Here is a 19184-nt window from a genome sequence, read left to right on the forward strand (position 1 = left end):
GATGTCCAGAATTTTTAGTTATACTTAAAGGAGGGTAGAGGAAAGTACACATACTTTGTCTTCTTGGGAATAAATTCATCATTGTTGTTCAATCCTTGCCTCTCACTGTATTACTGGTCAGCAGGTAACACCTGGTTCATAAGATCTAGGAAGAGGGGCAGGATCAAGGTCTTCATTTTGAAAAAATAAGGAGTTTGTTTTTTATTTCTTGCCTTTGTTGTATCAAGGAGAGTTTCATTGTTATGTTTGGCTCATTTTCTTATCTCTTTCTATCATTCAACTTTCCACGGACCAGAGCTCTTGGGGATGAGTTGGGTACCCAAGCTGTAAGACGGTGAACAAATTTTTCTGACCTTCAGAGGGAGGCTATTTTACATCTGAGCTTTTCCCACATATCCCTGTCTACACAGACAGGACACACACACACACACACACACACACACACACACACACGCAGATACACAGACAGACAGACAGACAGACACACACACAGATAGACACACAGACACAGATACACACAGAGACATACACACACAAACACAGATACACACACAGACAGACATACACACAGACACACACACAGACAGATACACAGACACAGACAGACAGATACACAGACACACACACAGACAGACACACAGACAGACAGACAGATCAATACACACACACAGACACAGACACACACACACAGACATACACACACAGACATACACACACAGGCAGATAGATAGACAGACAGACACACAGACACTGACACACAGACACACACACAGATGAACACACACAGACACACAGACACAGACACACAGATACACACACAGACAGACAGACACACAGACACACAGACACAGATACACACACAGACAGACATACACACAGACACAGATACACACACAGACAGACATACACACAGACACACACACAGACAGATACACAGACACAGACAGACAGATACACAGACACACAGACAGACACACACAGACACACACAAACATACAGACACAGATACACAGGCACACACACAGACATACACACAGACACACACACACAGGCAGACAGATACACAGACACACACACAGACAGATCAATACACACACACACACAGACACACAAACAGGCAGATACACAGACACACACACAGACACACAGACATATACACAGAATCTTGTATATGTACTTGATAAGAAAGCATGTAATACTTAATTGTTCAAAACAATGCAAAATGGTCTTCCCATTGCTGTGGTTATTAAAGTTCTTTTGAGTTCCCTAGAAGTTTGAGTAGTCCTAGCAATCAATTTCTTTATTCTCATTTACAAGTTGTGTTCCTCTCTACTGAGATTTTACATGCCCCAAAGCTTTACAAAAATCATTTTCTTTATTTAACATGTACAAGTCACATACATGTATGACACAGAATGGGTGTTCAGTATGTGTCAGATTTTTTTCTATTTTTAATGTTTCAATATCGACCACTTGCTGACTTGACATCTTCAGTATAAATGCTATGGCCTTGTATCTGTGAGAAGCCAGATACAGTCTCAACTCTGAGAGCTACTACTTGTTAATGTCGGTCTGTTCGTTATTTGTATTGTGCTTTGATTTTCTCATCTACAAAACATGGGCAGTAATAGTAACAGTTGAGAATTAAACGATACAACTCTAAAAAACTCAGAAGAGTGTCTTCGGATATGTGCACGTTCACTTAAATGCTTGTTTTCATTGTTTATTAACAGTTCTTGTCAAAGTCTCTGAGAATTAAAGACGGTTTTATTTCAGTTTGTGTCCTAAGAATACACCTTCAAACAGTTTCTAATGGACACTAAAATGTTTGAATGAATGAATACTAGACTTACTAATGAAGCCAACTTGTCCACAGTGGCTCTGAGGGGACCCATAGCATTGGTAGTCACTTTTAACTATGGCATTTCTTAGGCTCATAGGAATGACTTGGGAAATCAGATTTATCTGGTGTATTTCTTTTATTTAGCCTCAGCCCTTGCCACTATTGGGCCACCTACCGAGCTGATTACTTCCGAAGTCACTGCCAGGAGCTTTATGGTTAACTGGACTCATACCCCAGGAAAAGTGCAAAAATACCGGGTTGTGTATTACCCCACCCGAGGTGGAAAACCAGAGGAGGTACTGTGGCAGTCTTTTTAAACTTCTCGATCCCCGATGTCTCGATAGTGGGCATGAAATATAAATGTATGTGTAGGACATTATCTGCTTAAATATTGTGAGTGATTTGAAATGGATCTCTACATGTCTGTAATATTTCTCCATCTCTCCAAGTTGTGGAACCCATACCTTCTCTCATCCCATCGTACAGTCATCCTCAGAATGGATCAATTATGCACTTATAACCTAGTTTACTTTTCTTCTCCAAATTAGCAAGTTCTAAATTGACTAAGATTTAAATCCATCTTTTTCTATCTGGGAGTGGTCAGGTGTTTCTGCAATAGTGAAGACGGTATGTTTCAAATTATGTGGTAATGTGATGAGCTAGTCTTTTGGGATTTGGAATTTCCTGAGCGTTTGTAGACATTAGGACAATGGGAAGCCATCATGAAGCAGCTGTGGCCAGTTTTTTCCCATCATGGCTAGTTGTAGCTTGAGGAGAAAACCTATTGCCAATGGCTGGGCTCCTTCCCTTCCCTGCCTGGATGCAGTGATTTCCTTCCTTCCCTGGATGAAGTGATTCCCTTCCCTCCCTGGATGCAGTGATTCCCTTCCCAAGTTAAGACATGATGAAATCTCTGCTTCCTTTTGTTGTTCTAACCTCTAATTGACCTCAGATTGTTTCACAATATTCTTCTGTACCAAGGCAGGATCTGTGGCTCCTTTTTACTTTCAAGAGTTAGAGAAATTGATCCTGGAGTTTCAAGTCCTCTGTTCCAAAGAGAAAAATAAACCCAAATCCTTCCAGTGGCTCCGCTTTTCTCATGACTAACAAACCTTTGAAATGCTTCCCAAAGTTCTGAGGGGGCGGGAAATTATATCTACTGTTATCGTGTGGATATGACTAGGACAATAATTAGCCCAGGAATGACACAATTAGCATTACATATGAATTAAAAAATGACTTTGGATGCATTCTATAAAAGTGCATCCATTTATGTACAAAGACAAGGAGAATTGATCTCTATAGTAAAAATGAAGACACAGCACCAATAATAGAATGTTTAATGAGATGTTCTTGCTGAAAATATTTTTTTTTTGCTTTTTGGTCTCAATTCTGCATATAAGGTAGTTCATCTTTTCTTCACACTGTTCTTTCAACAGGTGGTGGTGGATGGAAGTGTATCTTCGATAGTGTTGAAAAACTTGATGTCTTCAACTGAATACCAGATAGCAGTGTTTGCGGTATCTGCGCACACAGCTAGTGAAGGCCTGCGGGGAACAGAAACCACACGTGTGTATTTAATTCCCCTCTACTTTCAACATGCACAGCCATGCTTAGGTGGCTTGTTCCTAAGCTGGGCTGTTCAGGGTGGCTAGACACTCTGATTGAAAGTCACAGGAAGGGGCTGTCACGATGTGTGTGGGAGAAGACGGTGCTGAGGCTTCAGCTTCACAGTCATGTGTATGGAATGGATTTGACCAATCTCTAGCATGTTTTAGAGAGGACAGCAGGTGGTGAAGGAGGCAGACTCATTCATTCATTCACCAAACACATTTTTAGTAAATGTCTCCTGTGAGCCAAGAACGGTGCCAAAATTTGTTCGTTAGAATCGAGAAGAAGTTCAGGACTTCTTTTCCCCAGGGGAGTATTGAGGGAATGACATCACATTTCCCTCACTATTCATCTCATCATAATTAAAAGGAACTGCTGAATCGTGATAGTCCCTTCATTGGTCATGGTCACAACTACACATATGCATGCTACATGCACACACATACATACATGCATACATTACCGGTGCACACTCAGAGGATCATAAAAAGATATAATCTTCAAACGATCATTTTTTTAGTCATTTTAAAGATTGTGTCCTTAATACATGCTGGGCACTGTGCCAAACTGGCCTAAGTAACTTGCATCTTATAGAACAATAGCTATGTAAACAACATTAAAAAGAATGTTCCCGGACCCTGGTGCTTTCCCCCTGTGCAGTGATGGGCTTTTGAATGACGGTAACCCGTAAGGCTGGTGTTGATGCTTCTGCTTTGCGGAAATATATTTTCTCTTCTCTAAATGAGTTTTAAGTTAGCATATGAAGCCGTGGTTTCCATTGTGGTATTTCAGACATATGCATCACATTTTGTCCTAAATCATCCCCTTCCTCCAATGGCTTTCCCCATCCTGCCAGCCCCAGCTGCTTTCCTCCCACTCCTGCAAGTAGTCTCCCTTTGCAGAGATAGTCTGAGGGCCGCTTTTCCTCTCATCGATGTTTCCAGTCTAGTGCAAGCTGAGTCTGCAAACCAGGGACATTTGACTACGTTAGTCCCGTGAAGTGTTGCAGGCACTCCAAAAGAAACCTGTGCAGATGGTCACAAGTTTAAGCAAAGTGCTGAACTTGACAATGTGGTTAGAGAAGCAAGTACGGTCATAAATGAGGGATCTCCAGTTGTGTGGTCATATATGAGGGATCTCCAGTTGTGTGGTCATATGTGAGGGATCTCCAGTTGTGTGGTCATATGTGAGGGATCTCCAGTTGTGTGGCCATATGTGAGGGATCTCCAGTTGTGTGGTCATATATGAGGGATCTCCAGTTGTGTGGTCATATATGAGGGATCTCCAGTTGTGTGATCATATGTGAGGGATCTCCAGTTGTACGATCATATATGAGGGATCTCCAGTTGTGTGGTCATATGTGAGGGATCTCCAGTTGTGTGGTCATGTATGAGGGATCTCCAGTTGTGTGGTCATATATGAGGGATCTCCAGTTACACTTGGAAAGAATAAAGTTATGCTTTCACTAGTGTTGTTCAAGCCTTGAACTAGAGGTTTATCCCAATTTCTTTCTCCCATCTCTTGAAATATGGTTGGCATTGTTGTTTTTATTACTTTTTTTTCCCTTTTTCTTTTTGAGAAAGGTGTCACTCAGTAGCCTAGGCTGGTCTTGAACTCGAAGCAATCTTCCTGCCTTCTTCTGAGTGCCGGATCATGAGCATGGCCCAGCAGGCCCGGCCTCTTGTTTCTTTATCACTCCATTTTTTCTCGAGGGCAGTTGTAAATGAATCTTACACAGAGTCTCTTCTTGCAGTGGCCCTGCCCATGGCTTCCGACCTGGAGCTGTACGATGTGACTGAGAACAGCATGCGCGTCAGGTGGGATGCCGTGCCTGGCGCCACGGGATATCTGATCCTCTACGCCCCTCTCACAGAAGGTCTGGCAGGAGATGAGAAAGAGGTAACTCCCTGCTCTCAATTGTAGCCCCAGGACCTTGGACGTCCAGATAAAAATTTTTATTGTAAAAATTGATTGTGTAAAATTCAGAAGATTCAAACTCTCAACATAAAGACATAGGTGCAATCTTACTACTGATACACAGCCATAGTTTCAAAAACAGCTATTTGTTATTTTGTAATGCTAAGGACTAATCTCAGGACCTCACACACGCTGGCCAAGTTGGACTGCTGAGACATACCCGCATCCCTTTTGATGAGGTTTTATTGACAGTCGTTTTCATGTGTTCTGTTGCCTTTTATTTCCCTTCCATTCTCTTTGCCTGCTTCCCTCCCCCTTTCCTTCCTTCTTTTATGGTTCTGGGAATCAAATCCAGGACGTTACACACAGTAGGCAAGCGTCCCACCATAGAGCTACATCCTCTCATCCCTTTAGGATAATTTTAAAGGATTATTTTATATTTTTAATTACATATATGTATGTGTATATGTGTGTACGTACATGTGTGTAGATGCCTGAAGAGGTCAGAAGAGGGCGTCAGATCCCCTGGAGCTGGAGTTAGAGGTGGTTGTAAACCCTCCCTGTGTGGGTGCTGGGACCCAACCAGTTCCTCTGTAAGAATAGGATGTGCTCTAACCACTGAGCAACCTCTCCAGGCTCCCTTCAGTGCATTTTAATCTGCCAAGTGAAGAAAATTTTTTTCAGCCCATCATTTTAATTTAATTTTTTTGTGAATATCTTTCCATATTATTAAGGAATGTTTTTCACAGTAATTTTATACATAGCATTTTATTATTGGTTTGAACAAGTTGTTTTTAATTAATTTCATGTTATAGGACATAGAGATAACTTATCTGGTATGCAGTGTTTGAGATTAACATTCCTACCTTGTGTTTTTGCATGACTGCCCCACAATTTCCTTATTCTGAAAAGTGGTTTTGTTTTTTTAAATACTAGATGATTACCAGATGGCTCTAGAGAAAGTTTATATATTTTACCACATATAGTTCATAAGTGACTATGTGCTATCTACTGAATTAAATTTTTGTCTTTATGGTTTCAGAGGTACAGAAACATACTTCCTTGATAAGAATGTGTGTGTGTGTGTCCATGTGTGTGTATGTGTGTGTGTGCGTGTGTGTATGTGTATATGTGTGTGTACATGTGTATATGTGCGTGCGTGCGTGCGTGCATGCGTGCGTGTGTGTGTGTGTGTGTGTGTGTGTGTGTGTGTGTGTGTGCGTGCGCACGCAGGCCACAGGTTGACTTTGCATGGCTTCTTCATTCACCACTCATCTTGCTTTTTTGAGACAGTGTTTCGCATTGAACTTGGAGCAGAGATCCCAAACTAGGCTAGACTGGCTGGCTAGTGCACGCCAGGGATCCTCTTATTGTGGCCTCTCCAGAGCTAGGGTTACATTTGTGTGCCATTCCATTCAGTTCTCACATGGGTGCTGGGAGCCCGAAATCAGGTCGTCTTGCTTATGCAGCAGGCGGCACTTTACTGTCTAAGGCACCTCTCCACCCCAACAGGATTTTTGCTCGCTTCCATTCTGCTTTATGAATATTTGATTTCACTGGTTTATTATCAGGGTTTTAATTTACAGGGAGCAACTGCTGTAATGCAGCCATCGAAGGGAAAAGAGAACATTCTCCCTATGCCACTCAGAGGTGCCTTGCTTCTGTGTGTGGATAAGAGAGGCAGTTTGGAACTTGACTCTCTGACACCCTCCGAGATTGCCTCAGATAACTGAGCTCCCTAAAAACCAAAGTGGGGCAACTCTGAGTATCAAGCACTGGTGGACATGTGCTCTCTTGTTTTTATAGTTTAGGCTGTTTCTCTCCACTTGCATTTAATGTTGCTCTGAGTTTTATTTTGGCAGAAGAATGATTGAAATTTGGTGCTGGAAAGATGCTAACTCAAGAGAAAATAAAAATGAAAGGAAACTTACTCAGAACCAACAGATCAGATAAAAAAAAAAAGTATGATAACACCAAGCATAGTGAGCATGTGAGAACATGACCAGTACTCAACTGTTCAGGCATGCCATTTTCCGGATAATAAACCACTTTCGATAATATTTTGAGATGTTGAATATATGTAGTATGTTAGATGTGTGATGAGAGGGTAGCGTCTTGCAAGTGTTCTCTCTCTCTCTTTCTCTCTCTCTCTCACACACACACACACACACACAAACTCACATGGTCTTCTTTATTGAGGCAGAATGTAAGGTAGTCCACGCTGGCCTCCAGTAGGCTGTATAGCCATGAATGACCTTGAACTCCTGATCTTCCTGCCTCTACCCCTCAAATATGTGTCACCAAACTCAGCTTGTAAGAATATTCAATGAAATTTTGCTTGTGTAATAGAATACTGCCAACAACAACCATGGTCATTTGTAGAGGTGGTATATTTATATTAAAGAATACCATAAAGTAATTATTAATGACAGTGGCGTCCCTATGTATCAGCATGATAAATCTTGAAAAACATTGATAGAGGAAAAATTGTATTATTATGGACTTGTTTATGTATATTGTAGATGCTATAAAACTAAACATTGATAAGAGATGGTGTCTTAGTTAAGTCTCTATTGCTGCGATAAACACCATGACCAGAAGCAACTTGTAGAGGAAAGGGTTTATGTGGCTCATGTTTCCACATCATAGCACATCATAAAGGCAAGTCAGGACAGTATCTTAAGACAGGTCCCTCGAGGCAGGACCTGAAGTAGAAGCCATGAAGGAGTGCTGCTTAATGGCTTACTCCCCATGACTTATCTACTCTGTTTTCTTTTACAATCTGGGCTACCTGTTCCAGAGTAGCACAGCCCATGGGGGGATGGACCCTCCCACATCAATCATTAATTAAGAAAATGCGCCGGGTGGTGGTGGTGGCGCACACCTTTAATCCCAGCACTTGGGAGGCAGAGGCAGGTGGATCTCTGTGAGTTCGAGGCCAACCTGGGCTACAGAGTGAGTGCCAGCAAATGTGCAAAACTACACAGAGAAACCCTGTCTCGAAAAACAAAACAAAACAAAACAAAAATTCCCCACAGATTTGCCTTCAGACCAGTCTGGTGAAGGACATTTTCTCAGTTGAGATTTCCTCTTCCCAGATATGGATAGATTTGTGTCAAGTTGACAAAACCTAGCACAGATGGATAAATATTGACACAGAAGCTAAGCAAGAACAGTTAGTTACACAGTAGTATTAGGACAGAGGTGGCAGGCAGCGGGGAGACTACAGAGAAACTTCTCTCTTATTGGTATATATTAGACCTATCAAAAATAGAATCTGAACTCTATAGGACAACTTTTTAATAGTTATTGAAATTGAGTAAGACTTCCATCAGGTTTATTGTTATTTATGTACATTTGTTGCGTGTGTTCAGATGGTTTAGCATTTGGAAGCTTAACTTGAATTGTGTGACTGGAGGTTATAGAGATTTTTTTTCCTCCTAAAATTTAAAACTGCCCTGTCACATGTTTGACGTCCAGTTGTCATACAAGTTGTTTTGACAAACTCCAAAGGTCAAAAAAATTACCCCCGCATCGAGCGACAAATTGACAAGTTGGGTGTCATGCCGAGCCTCTCTCTTCTGAGTACCTGAAGGGACGTGCGGTTCTTCCAGATGGCCTTCTTGCTAAATGGGGTGACAAAACTGGCTTGGGGCAACAGAGCTCGAAGCAGAATCTGGGCATCTGGCCAGAGGCCTGGTTAGAATTAGCAAGCAGTGACAAATGCCCACTTGGCCTTACCTCCAGCTTGCTGCTCTGAGGCGCACATCTAGAGAATATGTCTAATTCACTCCCACCCCCACCTTCCTGGGGACCAGACAGCCATGTTGTTCTGGCTGTGGTTGCTGTTTGTCCAGCTGTAAAGCATTATCCCATCACAGCCTGTGCCGGGGGCTGGGGGACACTCAGTTTTATGTGGATCTATATTATCAGCTTCTAATGTAAAACAACTTGAGACGGACACAAATCTCCAACTAAGGCTTGCTCGATGTAGGTGCTGTGAGAGGTCACACAATCTCATTCTAGGAAGTGTTGTCTGTATTCAGTCCCACTCCGATGAGCAGGGATACCACACATTGGGACATGATCTAATGACATGTGTTCTTTTCAGATGAAAATCGGCGAGACCCACACAGACATTGAACTGAGTGGGCTGTTCCCCAATACAGAATACACGGTCACTGTGTATGCCATGTTTGGAGAAGAGGCCAGTGATCCCGCTACAGGACAAGAGACAACCTGTGAGTGGGGCAGCAGATTTCCATGAAGTACTATCCCCAAAGCCCAGATACATGGTTGAGATTCTCAATCCAAACTACCAGTTTTGATTAAAACCTGTCAAGAGGCCATTGGGACTTAGGAAAAATATGTATTTTAGTTAGGAAGAGAAATGTATTTCTTTTTATCTTGAGACGACAAGAGAAGCATGGGCGTTAGCACTGAACTTTAGCATCCTTCCGTGTAGTCCACCCATCTCTGTCTCTGAATCTAAGTGTGCTGGGCACTAGATCCGAACAGAAAGGGAGAGCTTTGGAAAGTTCTGGAATCATAGCAGCTGAGTCAGGGAGCTTACCTCAGGTCCAACTGGGTGACAATGACAATTTTTATCAATTCTTCTGTCTGTAAAGGAAGGGACAATTTCTTATCTATCATGTGGTTGATATAAGATAAATCTATGTGAAAATGTGTAATTACTCAATATCTGTTTTATGCTCATTGAAATTAATAATTTTTTTCTAAAAATGTTTGCTGTCCTTCTTACATGAGCCCCTCGTTATTGGGCTTGATTTTTAATTGAAATTTTATTAAGAAGGCTAACTTTGACTTTTCTGGTGTAATACCTCATGTACGCTGGACAAGTGGTCTACTGGTGAGATATGCCCCTATCTATGAGGCTAATTTTGACTAAATTACTCTTAATGTTTTAAGAAAATGTATGTATTTAACTGTACAGAAAATATGATAGTAGATTAAGTATGATCGTGTGCTAACAAGGTTTGCCACAGGCCATTATAAACATGGCTCCGTTCGTGATCTTTTGAATTTCATGAAAGTGCAGGAGGCACCACTCTGCTCCTTGTAAAGAGATGAGTAGCACAATATCAATAGTTCTTTGTCTTTACGATTTGACTTGAGGCAACAACATAATAGAAGTTTAATGATAAAGACGTTTTGCACGTCCACTCCTTGTTAGTTCGAGGCATACTGTTCTTGCTCTTCAGAATAGTAATTAAAACATCAACTCTGGACAAGAAGAAAAAAAATAAATCTCATTGGAAAGTATCTCTATATAACTTGAGGGATTTGGGGGAAGCTATCTGTTAAAAAAAAAAAACCCAACTGTCTGGGAGGAAGAATGCTTATTTATCTATGTGCTTAAACTATATATAGCTCTTTCCTGTGATTAGTAGCTGGAGGAGGGAAGGAAGGAGGCAAGATCAATTTAAAATGTCCCCAAGTGACATTTCTGTGTCCTAAGGGAAATGGACTTTTTCTTGCCATGTCCCCAACATATAATTGGATTCTGGAATGATGTAAACCTAAGCATGCATCGTGCCTGATTCTATCACTTTATTTTACTTCCTACACCTTGTTTATAGCCCCTTAAGTATTAAAATGATCACTCGCTCCCGAGAGCTCCGTAATGTCAAAAAGCAGTATGCACGAAGACAGTGAAATCCTTGACCGCTGGAGTAGAAAGCGTTACCCCTCGTGGCTGAGAAAAGCGGCAGAATTCGTCCCCAGGGCTTTTATTTTGTTGGGTCCAGCAGAGCAACAGCTGAGTTCTTGTTGTGTGTGTGCATGGGCACATGTGCCTGTGTGTGGATGTGTGTAAGTTGCATACAGGTTAATACTGCTGTTTCTGCAGTCAGTTAACTGAGCTACGCTCCCAGTGCCTTGTAACGGTGCAACAGTGACTTTGGCTAAGTTAATTCCGTCTTGTCACCGGTACAGTAGGGATAACTGCCATTCTTGCAGTCTAACATTGTGGTTTAATGAGACAGTATGGTCCTTGTTCAACTTGTAGGAGTCACCTAATCGATGACAGTTATTGCTGCTGTGGATGGGTGGGAGCTTGAGAAAGTCTCAAAAGCTACAATCACATGTAGATAGAAGACAGCATCTTCCTCCTTTTACACACGGCGACTTGTGGCTTTTCTAGAGTCACGTGACAGCTGAGTGGACTGGCTCAGACTTGGTTTTAGGTGTCTTGTTTTTGGGTCATTGGTTTCTTATTAATATCATTTTCTAGTGTAAAAAAAAAGGCACAGGGAGTTTATCCAAACCCTGCTTCTTTCTAAGCATGCGTAACTTTCTGCCGCTATTCATTCTCTACAAGGAAAAATTCCCTTTTAATTAGGCAACTTTATTGATCTTTATGAGACAATTTACTGAGTGTTTCGAGATTATATTATCTAAATGACTTTTTCACCCATAACAAGTCTTTGAAGATCAAGGGTGCCGTTTCTTATGTTTTCATGTATTTTAAATGATTTTAGTCATTTCAAATTTTAATTATGCTCTATTCCCTTAGTACCCTTAACCCCACCAAGAAATTTGAGAATCTCCAATGTTGGCTCCAATAGTGCTCGGTTAACCTGGGATCCCACATCAAGAAAGATCAATGGTTACAGAATTGTGTATACCAGTGCAGATGGGACAGAAATCAATGAGGTAAGTTGTGGGACATGCTATTTTTGGGGTTGTTGTGGAGTTGTTGATTATGACCTCATAGTCAAAGCCTTGTGGGTTGAGACCATGTTAACGTTCCTTTTCCTGGTGCAATCCATACAAGCTTAGCCATCTCGAAGGTTCGCTGGGTCTGCCCCATTTCTGACTCCGAAAGGCCCAACTTTTCCTTTTCCTTCTTTCTGTCTCTTTCTTGTGGATGCTGGCTGGGATGTAAGTATGCTCTTGTCTGCTACTTTGGGTTCTCTTACTCTTTGTCTAACGCCGACTCCCTGCCATGTGGGTGTCTGCTGTCATATTGCTGACCTCCATGTGGGTAGCCCAAACGGCTTTTTCTTTTTTTTAATCTTCGCCCCACCCCCACTTCCTCCAAGCAGTTGCTGAGATGTACACCTTGTCAGCCTTGGAGGTTTTTTCTTTTAAATAAAATTGTCCTTGAGCTTAGCAAAACAAACAGGCAAACAACACTAATGACATAATATATAATTATTACATATAATACTTCTTTCCTTTCATAGCTTGTGGGGCTCAGGAGGTGGGAATTGTATATACTTCTGGCCAGACATGTAAATGGCCTGAGCTGGCATGATCTCAGTGACTTTTTACGTGTCCAGTGCATGGTCTAGAGAGGTTGGTGTAGTTGACGGCTAACGCTGATGTCTACATCTCTGAGTTTCCTCTTCATGTGAGATTTCCAGCACACAGCTTCGGGAGGGTTGGTTCAAGAGTCCCATGACACCTGTCCAAAGGAGAGAGAAAGTGCTAAATGGAATGATATCACTTTAGTAATCTAGACTCAGAAATCATTTAAACTCAGGCATGCTCACACACACATGATCACAGCCCTCAAGAAACTGAGGCAGGAGATATAGTATGGACTCCATAAGAAGCCCACATCTTAAAGTTTTTTTTAGAAGAGACATTTGATATAATCACTGCCACATTCCATTGATAGAAACTGTCAGAAGTTTCTGCCCCAGTTCAGTTGATTGTGGGGAGAAACACAGGTTTCATCTGCTCTGGGCAGTTTGGCAGTCATGTATGGGGAGCCTGTGGATGGGAGGTGTTCCACAGTCTAGTTATCTCTGAAGAAGACAATACGTCCAGGTGAATGGGAGTGAGGATGTGTGAGTCTTCATGTCTTAACAAACTGACCCAAAATTTGGTTTCTTTCTCTGTTCTTGAGTAAATGGGCACTTCAAAGACTCTAGGTAGATGAATTTAAAACTAAGTTCTGATTTAGAAAAGAATTCAGCTTTTGTAGACAGATACTTAAATAATGGAACTTGCTAACACAAGAAAATATAGTGTCTTGCATGGGGTGACTAATACTTTTAGGAATTCCTTCCTTAGAAATATGTTTTAGCAAGATAGCAAGGTTATTTTGTTTTATTTTTCCTTATCTTGGTCCAGGAAGCTAAGAAATAGAGGGAAATATGTTGGATTACATCATTTCTATTTTCTGACCAAATAAAATAAGTATTTTCATATGTTGGGACAAACTTTTTTCCTACAATTAAACTCAAGCAATATTCTGCAGCGTGCACACTCTCATCAGAATCATTGTGAAATGGAATGTCATCAAGAGCAGATTTTCTAACCTGGACAAATAACATTCAACCCCTCTCTTCAACATTCATAAATCTGAAGAGTAAATAATTCTGATGAGTCTGGGGTCATTGGTTGAAAGTTGCTTTGTTTTTGAAGATAATAGCCCAGAGCAGTAAAGCAATTAAAATAAAAATCCCTGAGCTGTAGGTGTTTTGTTATTTCTAATGATAAGTTATTCTCCCATGAGTTGCACTCTTAGCTGTATAAGAGGATCAGGCAGATAATATAGACAAGAGGAGTATGGCAATTAAAGTGTAGGGATGTGTGGCCACCTAAGTCACCTTCTGTCCCAGCAGAAGAGACGGAGGGAGAAAGGGTTTTTGTCAGATTGTGGGACTTCTGAGAAGACACTCATAATCCCTATTTTTACATGTAATTCATCAAGTTAAAAATTGAAGTATATTGCTTAGAGGTCTTTGTAGTCAGCTGGACTGTAGAGATCTAGAAAATTATTCCTGCTCTCCAGAAAGCCCAGAGACCACAGCCCCTGAGCCAACTGATACATTTGGGATGGACCCATAGAATCTTCAGTAATATAGAATTATATGCAACTTAAGATACATGGAGGAAATGGGCCTACTGAGTTATAGAGAATGAAAAGCTTGAACTTTTGAGCTTGTCAGTGAACCTAACAAATTGGATTTTGTTTCTTTGTAGCTTTGATATCCGTACAAGATTACCATTTGTCACAGATCTGAGACTTAAAAAGAAAGTTAAGATGACGCCAACCTACCATTTAAAAGTTCTATGGCTCAAAACAAATTAGACAGACTACTGGGCTTGAGGTTCTTCTTTGGAAAGTCATTTTTATAAGTACCTAGGGTGTGGTCAGGGAAGTCGGGGCAGGGGCTCTGAATGAATAATATGTGTTGATCCCCAGATTTACCCACAACAGTTCACAACACCAGGAAACAATTCATAGACACCATTTTGGAAGATTTATATTGAATTAATATTTTAAATATGAATTTGTGGGTTTTGTGCACTTAAATAATGAAACATATGGTAAAAATGCATTTAAGACAATAGGGTTCAGAATCTGAACATCTGGGTTGAAGTCATAGGGTCTAGTTTGTACACTTTTGGGCAAGATCCTTAACTAATTTTTCCATCTTCAAATTGAGCAGAGAAATTCATATCCTTGGAGATTTGGGGAGGATCAAATGATTACTTAATACAGTGGATGTAGATAATGGCCAGGCAATACTAAACACTAAGCTCTAAGAATCATCTAGAATATTGCTGATCCTTCAGGAGGCTATAATCCTTATTTTCAGTGACTCTTGCCATGCAACACAGCAGCCTGTTGTTATGCAGTGTGGCTGGCCCTGCATACAGTGTGGTGTCAGCGTACGGTGCATCCCTCCAGGAACTTGGCTGGGGCGGAGCTGCCAAAATGACCTCACTGCTGCTGGGTGTCTCAGTCCACTTAATAAAAGCAAAAAGGGAACCAAGTCCACCCCACAACTGGGGTGGTGAGAGGGGTAAGGGGAGGGTCCTTCCCGCAGGGGCTCACAGTGAATGCAGAAGAGAGATGGAATGCACGGAGTTGAAGGCCCGTTGACAGCTAATGAAGGGTTAAGTGGGGAAGGGACATTTCCTATTTTGGTAAAGGTCACATTGGCTATTATGAGCAGACATGGCGTTATTTATCTTTACTTTACATTAGGCATCAAGATAATACTTAAAATAAGAGATCGTATTGTATTGCTTTAAAATGCCTCTTGAAATTACTCTAAGTGGCCTCTAATTTGAGAAAGCCGGATTTCAGGTAAATATGGTTATTTCTTCAGTTTTCTAGACTACCACCAGGACTAAGGCATTTTACTTTATGACACTGTATTGTCATGAGGATTAGTTAAGACATACGTTAAGCTCACAGCTGTGGGTACCATAACCAGGATCTATAATTTGATCTCCAAACTATGCAGCTTGGTAGTCCAGCACCAACCTCAATGATAAAGTCATGTCCATTCTTTGTCTTACCTTCAGGGTCATCTGTATGGAAATTTGTGGTCTAGATCCTGCCCTTATCTCCTCTTTGTACTTTCTTTCTTCAAAGCCTTTTTATCTAATATGCCCCTTGTCTCTTTCTTCAGGACTTGATTGTATTCATACATACACTTCCATACACACACACACACACACACACACACACACACACACACTCCCATAATTACATCTTTCTGTGAAATATAAAGGAACATTGGAATGTTTACTCTTTCCTCTTGTGATAATATTTCGCTGCATGGTGGTTACTGTGCAATTATGATAAAGCTTGTGGAGTTAGTTGGAAGAGCCCAGGCCATGAAGCTCAAACTGTCTGCTCTTAGCAGACTTAGCTAGAATCTCTGTACAGCATTCCATCAACCTCCTAAGTTGCACACACTTTACAGACTGCCGGAGAAACAGCTGATAAACAATGCAAGGAAGGCTAGAACGCGTGCGCTTTGGCCCCTCTCTGGCTCTGTGATTCAGTGCTGTGCTTTACAGTAGGGACAGCCCTTCCGGCAGCCAAGCTGCAGATAATAAGATGATTTGTGTAGGTTGAGAGCATTGGGTATAGACTCTGGCTACTCTGTTTTACAGGTCGAAGTTGATCCCATCACTACGTTCCCTCTGAAAGGCTTGACCCCCCTCACGGACTACTCTATTGCCATTTTCTCCATCTATGAGGAGGGGCAGTCCCTGCCTCTGGTTGGAGAGTTTACTACAGGTAAGCCCCATTTTGGATGGAGAGGGTTTCAGACGCAACTGGTTAGTGAGACTGGGGCAACCTCCTCAACTGTGACTTTGAGTCCATATTAATGTTTAAGATACAAAATGAAAATAAACCCAAATCTCCTTATGGGACCCTACTTGTATTTCTCTTGGTGTCCTAACAGTTTTAAAATCACTGACTTCAAATAAACATCAATGACTTGAGTAGTTATTTTGGGTACATTGGATGTTATGCTTTCTGAGGTAAACCCCCAAAGTGTGTATGGTGTGAGGAGGTGGAATGAACAATCAGTGATATTTTGTCTCTGGTGCTGCCTACACCTCCATGTTAAAAAGGTGGAGGTTCTTCTCCAGGACTCCACTCATGACTGCAGAGCGATTTGATACAAAATGTAGAGATCGTTTCTCTAGGCTTTAAGGTGCCCTTTCCTCAAAATACTTGGAATATAAGGTCTCTCCAAAATAATGAATATGACATTTTTACTTTAAAATAATGTTTGTGTGTGTCCACGTGTGTGCTCATGCATGTGAGTGAGTGAGTGAGTGTGTGTGTGTGTGTGTGTGTGTGTGTGTGTGTGTGTGTGTGTGTGTGTGGTGTGTGTAGGGCAGAGGACAGTCTTGCGTGTCAGCCTCAAGAGGATCATCCACTTTCTTTGAGACCCGTGGCTTTCATTGGCCCGGAGCTCACTTATTAGACTAGACTAGCTGACCAGCAAACTTCAGGATCTTCGGTTTCTGTCTCTCCAGAACTGTTGTTTACAGTCACTGGCCACTGCACACAGCGCTTTTACAAGGGTTCTGGGGTGGGTGGGGGTGGCCTGCGAACTCAGGTCCTCGTGTTTTTGAAACAAGCACTTCATGAACTATCTTCTCAGCACCATTTTTATTTTTTTTTATACTTTATAAAAATGGCCCAATATAAACAATGTAAGAGTTCTGGAGTTACTGGAAACGTTTTAGAGAACATTATTTCTGTGGTTTCCCGAATTTATGCTGTTGGAAGGCGCTGGAAACAGACATTCAAGCCACACTGATGGATCGAGGCTGGTCCCCACTCTTCCATGGTTTTCCAAAACCAAAAGTTCTCTCAGTCTTCCTATCCTATGGGCCCCCCCGGGAACTCCTTGAATTTTGGTTTCTTGCCTTCTCATTTCTCAAACTCGATCTCCTCCATGGTTCACAGAGGAAGTTCCCGCCCAGCAATACTTGGAAATTGATGAGGTGAAGACAGACAGTTTTCGAGTGACCTGGCATCCTCTCTCGGCTGAGGAAGGGCAGCACAAGCTGATGTGGATTCCAGTCTATGGCGGGAAGACCCAGGAGGTGAGTTGATCCAGGAGCAAAAATTGATCCGAGCATGTTCCCTGGGAGTGAATGCCTACGGCTCCACCCAGGCTGGTCTTCATCTTGCAGGGCATGGCATTAGGCATTTCATAAGCCTCAAATAATACTATAGTTCAAAGATTAAAAATGTATCAGTACCAGGGATTTAATATTAAATCTCAGATTCCTTGACCCTCACAAATAACATCTAATAAAACTTTGCAATGCTACTTTTACAACATTAATAATAAATTTGTTGAAGGAAGTGAAGGCAATAAGGTCCATAGTTTGCTTTTGAAAATGATTTCAGTATTTCACTATTTTATTCAGTTAGTTCTTGCTTACATACAGATTTTCTCCTACATGTTTTTCTTTTAACTTTCATTTCCCCCTTTAAAATTTTTTTTTGAGTTTATAATAGTTACATAATTTCCCTTCTCTCTCTCTCCCCTTTCCAAACCCTCCCATATACCCCTTCTTGCTATTTTGCAAATTCATGGCCTCTTTTTTCATTAATTGTTGTTACATACATATATGTGCATGCATATATGTTGTACTTAAGGCTAAGGGATATTGCAGGAGATGGGATGGAAAGATCTTGAGAAGAAGATCAGGGAGTTTGCTATAAGATTGTGTCTCCTAGAAATGTTAGAGGCTACAACCAGTCAAGTCTCACCAACATGACTACCTAAACATGAGCAGAATAAGGAAGACAATAATAGACATACCAGAGTAGACAGAGGAAGGACAGTGAGTTGTCAGCCCTACACAAAGAACTACAGGCAACTAAGGATTGCTGGGTTCAGGAGAAATAATCTTCCCGAGGGAAGAGCACACCCATTTGTTTTTCCAATATCAAGTGGTCAATCTCCCCCTTTCTTAAGTAACCCTAGTTACTAAGCATCAAGTGCTTTTCAGGTTGCCCTAAAGGAAGAGCAGGACTCCTACGTGATTGAAGGCCTGGATCCTGGAACTGAGTATGAAGTCTCACTGTTAGCTGTCCTCGATGACGGAAGTGAGAGTGAGGTGGTGACTGCTGTTGGGACCACACGTAAGTCCTGGTTTGCCCATGTTGAGTTCCTGTGTCCATCATCCACACAGCCAGTCTGTCTTCCCCTATTAGGCTTCAACTTTTCTTTGATCCTCCAGAATTTGTTTTATGTCTTATAGTTAGTGACATTCATGTGTGAAGCATCTCAGACTGTCATCGCAGTGAAGGCACCGAGCATTTCTGTCCTGTCCATTATTTTATTCTCCAGCACTGACCACTGTATTTGACATACCTTAACTGTACCACATGCACTCACTGAATGGAAAGATAGATGAATAGATGGATATAATTATAAATGATCAAATTGGAAAATAAGTTAGATATTATTATAGCTAAGAGTTTCTGGAATTTTCCAAGTTGTAAGAAATTTTTGCAAAATTTACTCACTGATTAATATTCCCTTCTTTTCCCTTTTTG

At 41.4% G+C, this 19184-nt stretch overlaps 1 protein-coding gene across 4 annotated transcripts in view; it reads left to right on the plus strand.

Annotated features, from left to right (window-relative positions):
- Positions 1–19184, plus strand: part of Col14a1 (collagen type XIV alpha 1 chain) — a 198454-nt gene that overhangs the window by 70064 nt on the left and 109206 nt on the right. For all 4 annotated transcript variants that reach the window (XM_028871912.2, XM_028871908.2, XM_028871910.2 and 1 more), the window contains exons 10-17: positions 1988–2139; positions 3283–3412; positions 5208–5353; positions 9483–9612; positions 11907–12046; positions 16262–16388; positions 17577–17716; positions 18635–18767. In XM_028871912.2, the coding sequence (XP_028727745.1) occupies positions 1988–2139; positions 3283–3412; positions 5208–5353; positions 9483–9612; positions 11907–12046; positions 16262–16388; positions 17577–17716; positions 18635–18767 (1098 nt within the window). The remainder of the gene's footprint in view (positions 1–1987; positions 2140–3282; positions 3413–5207; positions 5354–9482; positions 9613–11906; positions 12047–16261; positions 16389–17576; positions 17717–18634; positions 18768–19184) is intronic.

This window comes from Peromyscus leucopus, chromosome 20 (assembly GCF_004664715.2).
Source record: "Peromyscus leucopus breed LL Stock chromosome 20, UCI_PerLeu_2.1, whole genome shotgun sequence".
In the NCBI taxonomy this organism is placed as follows: domain Eukaryota; kingdom Metazoa; phylum Chordata; class Mammalia; order Rodentia; family Cricetidae; genus Peromyscus; species Peromyscus leucopus.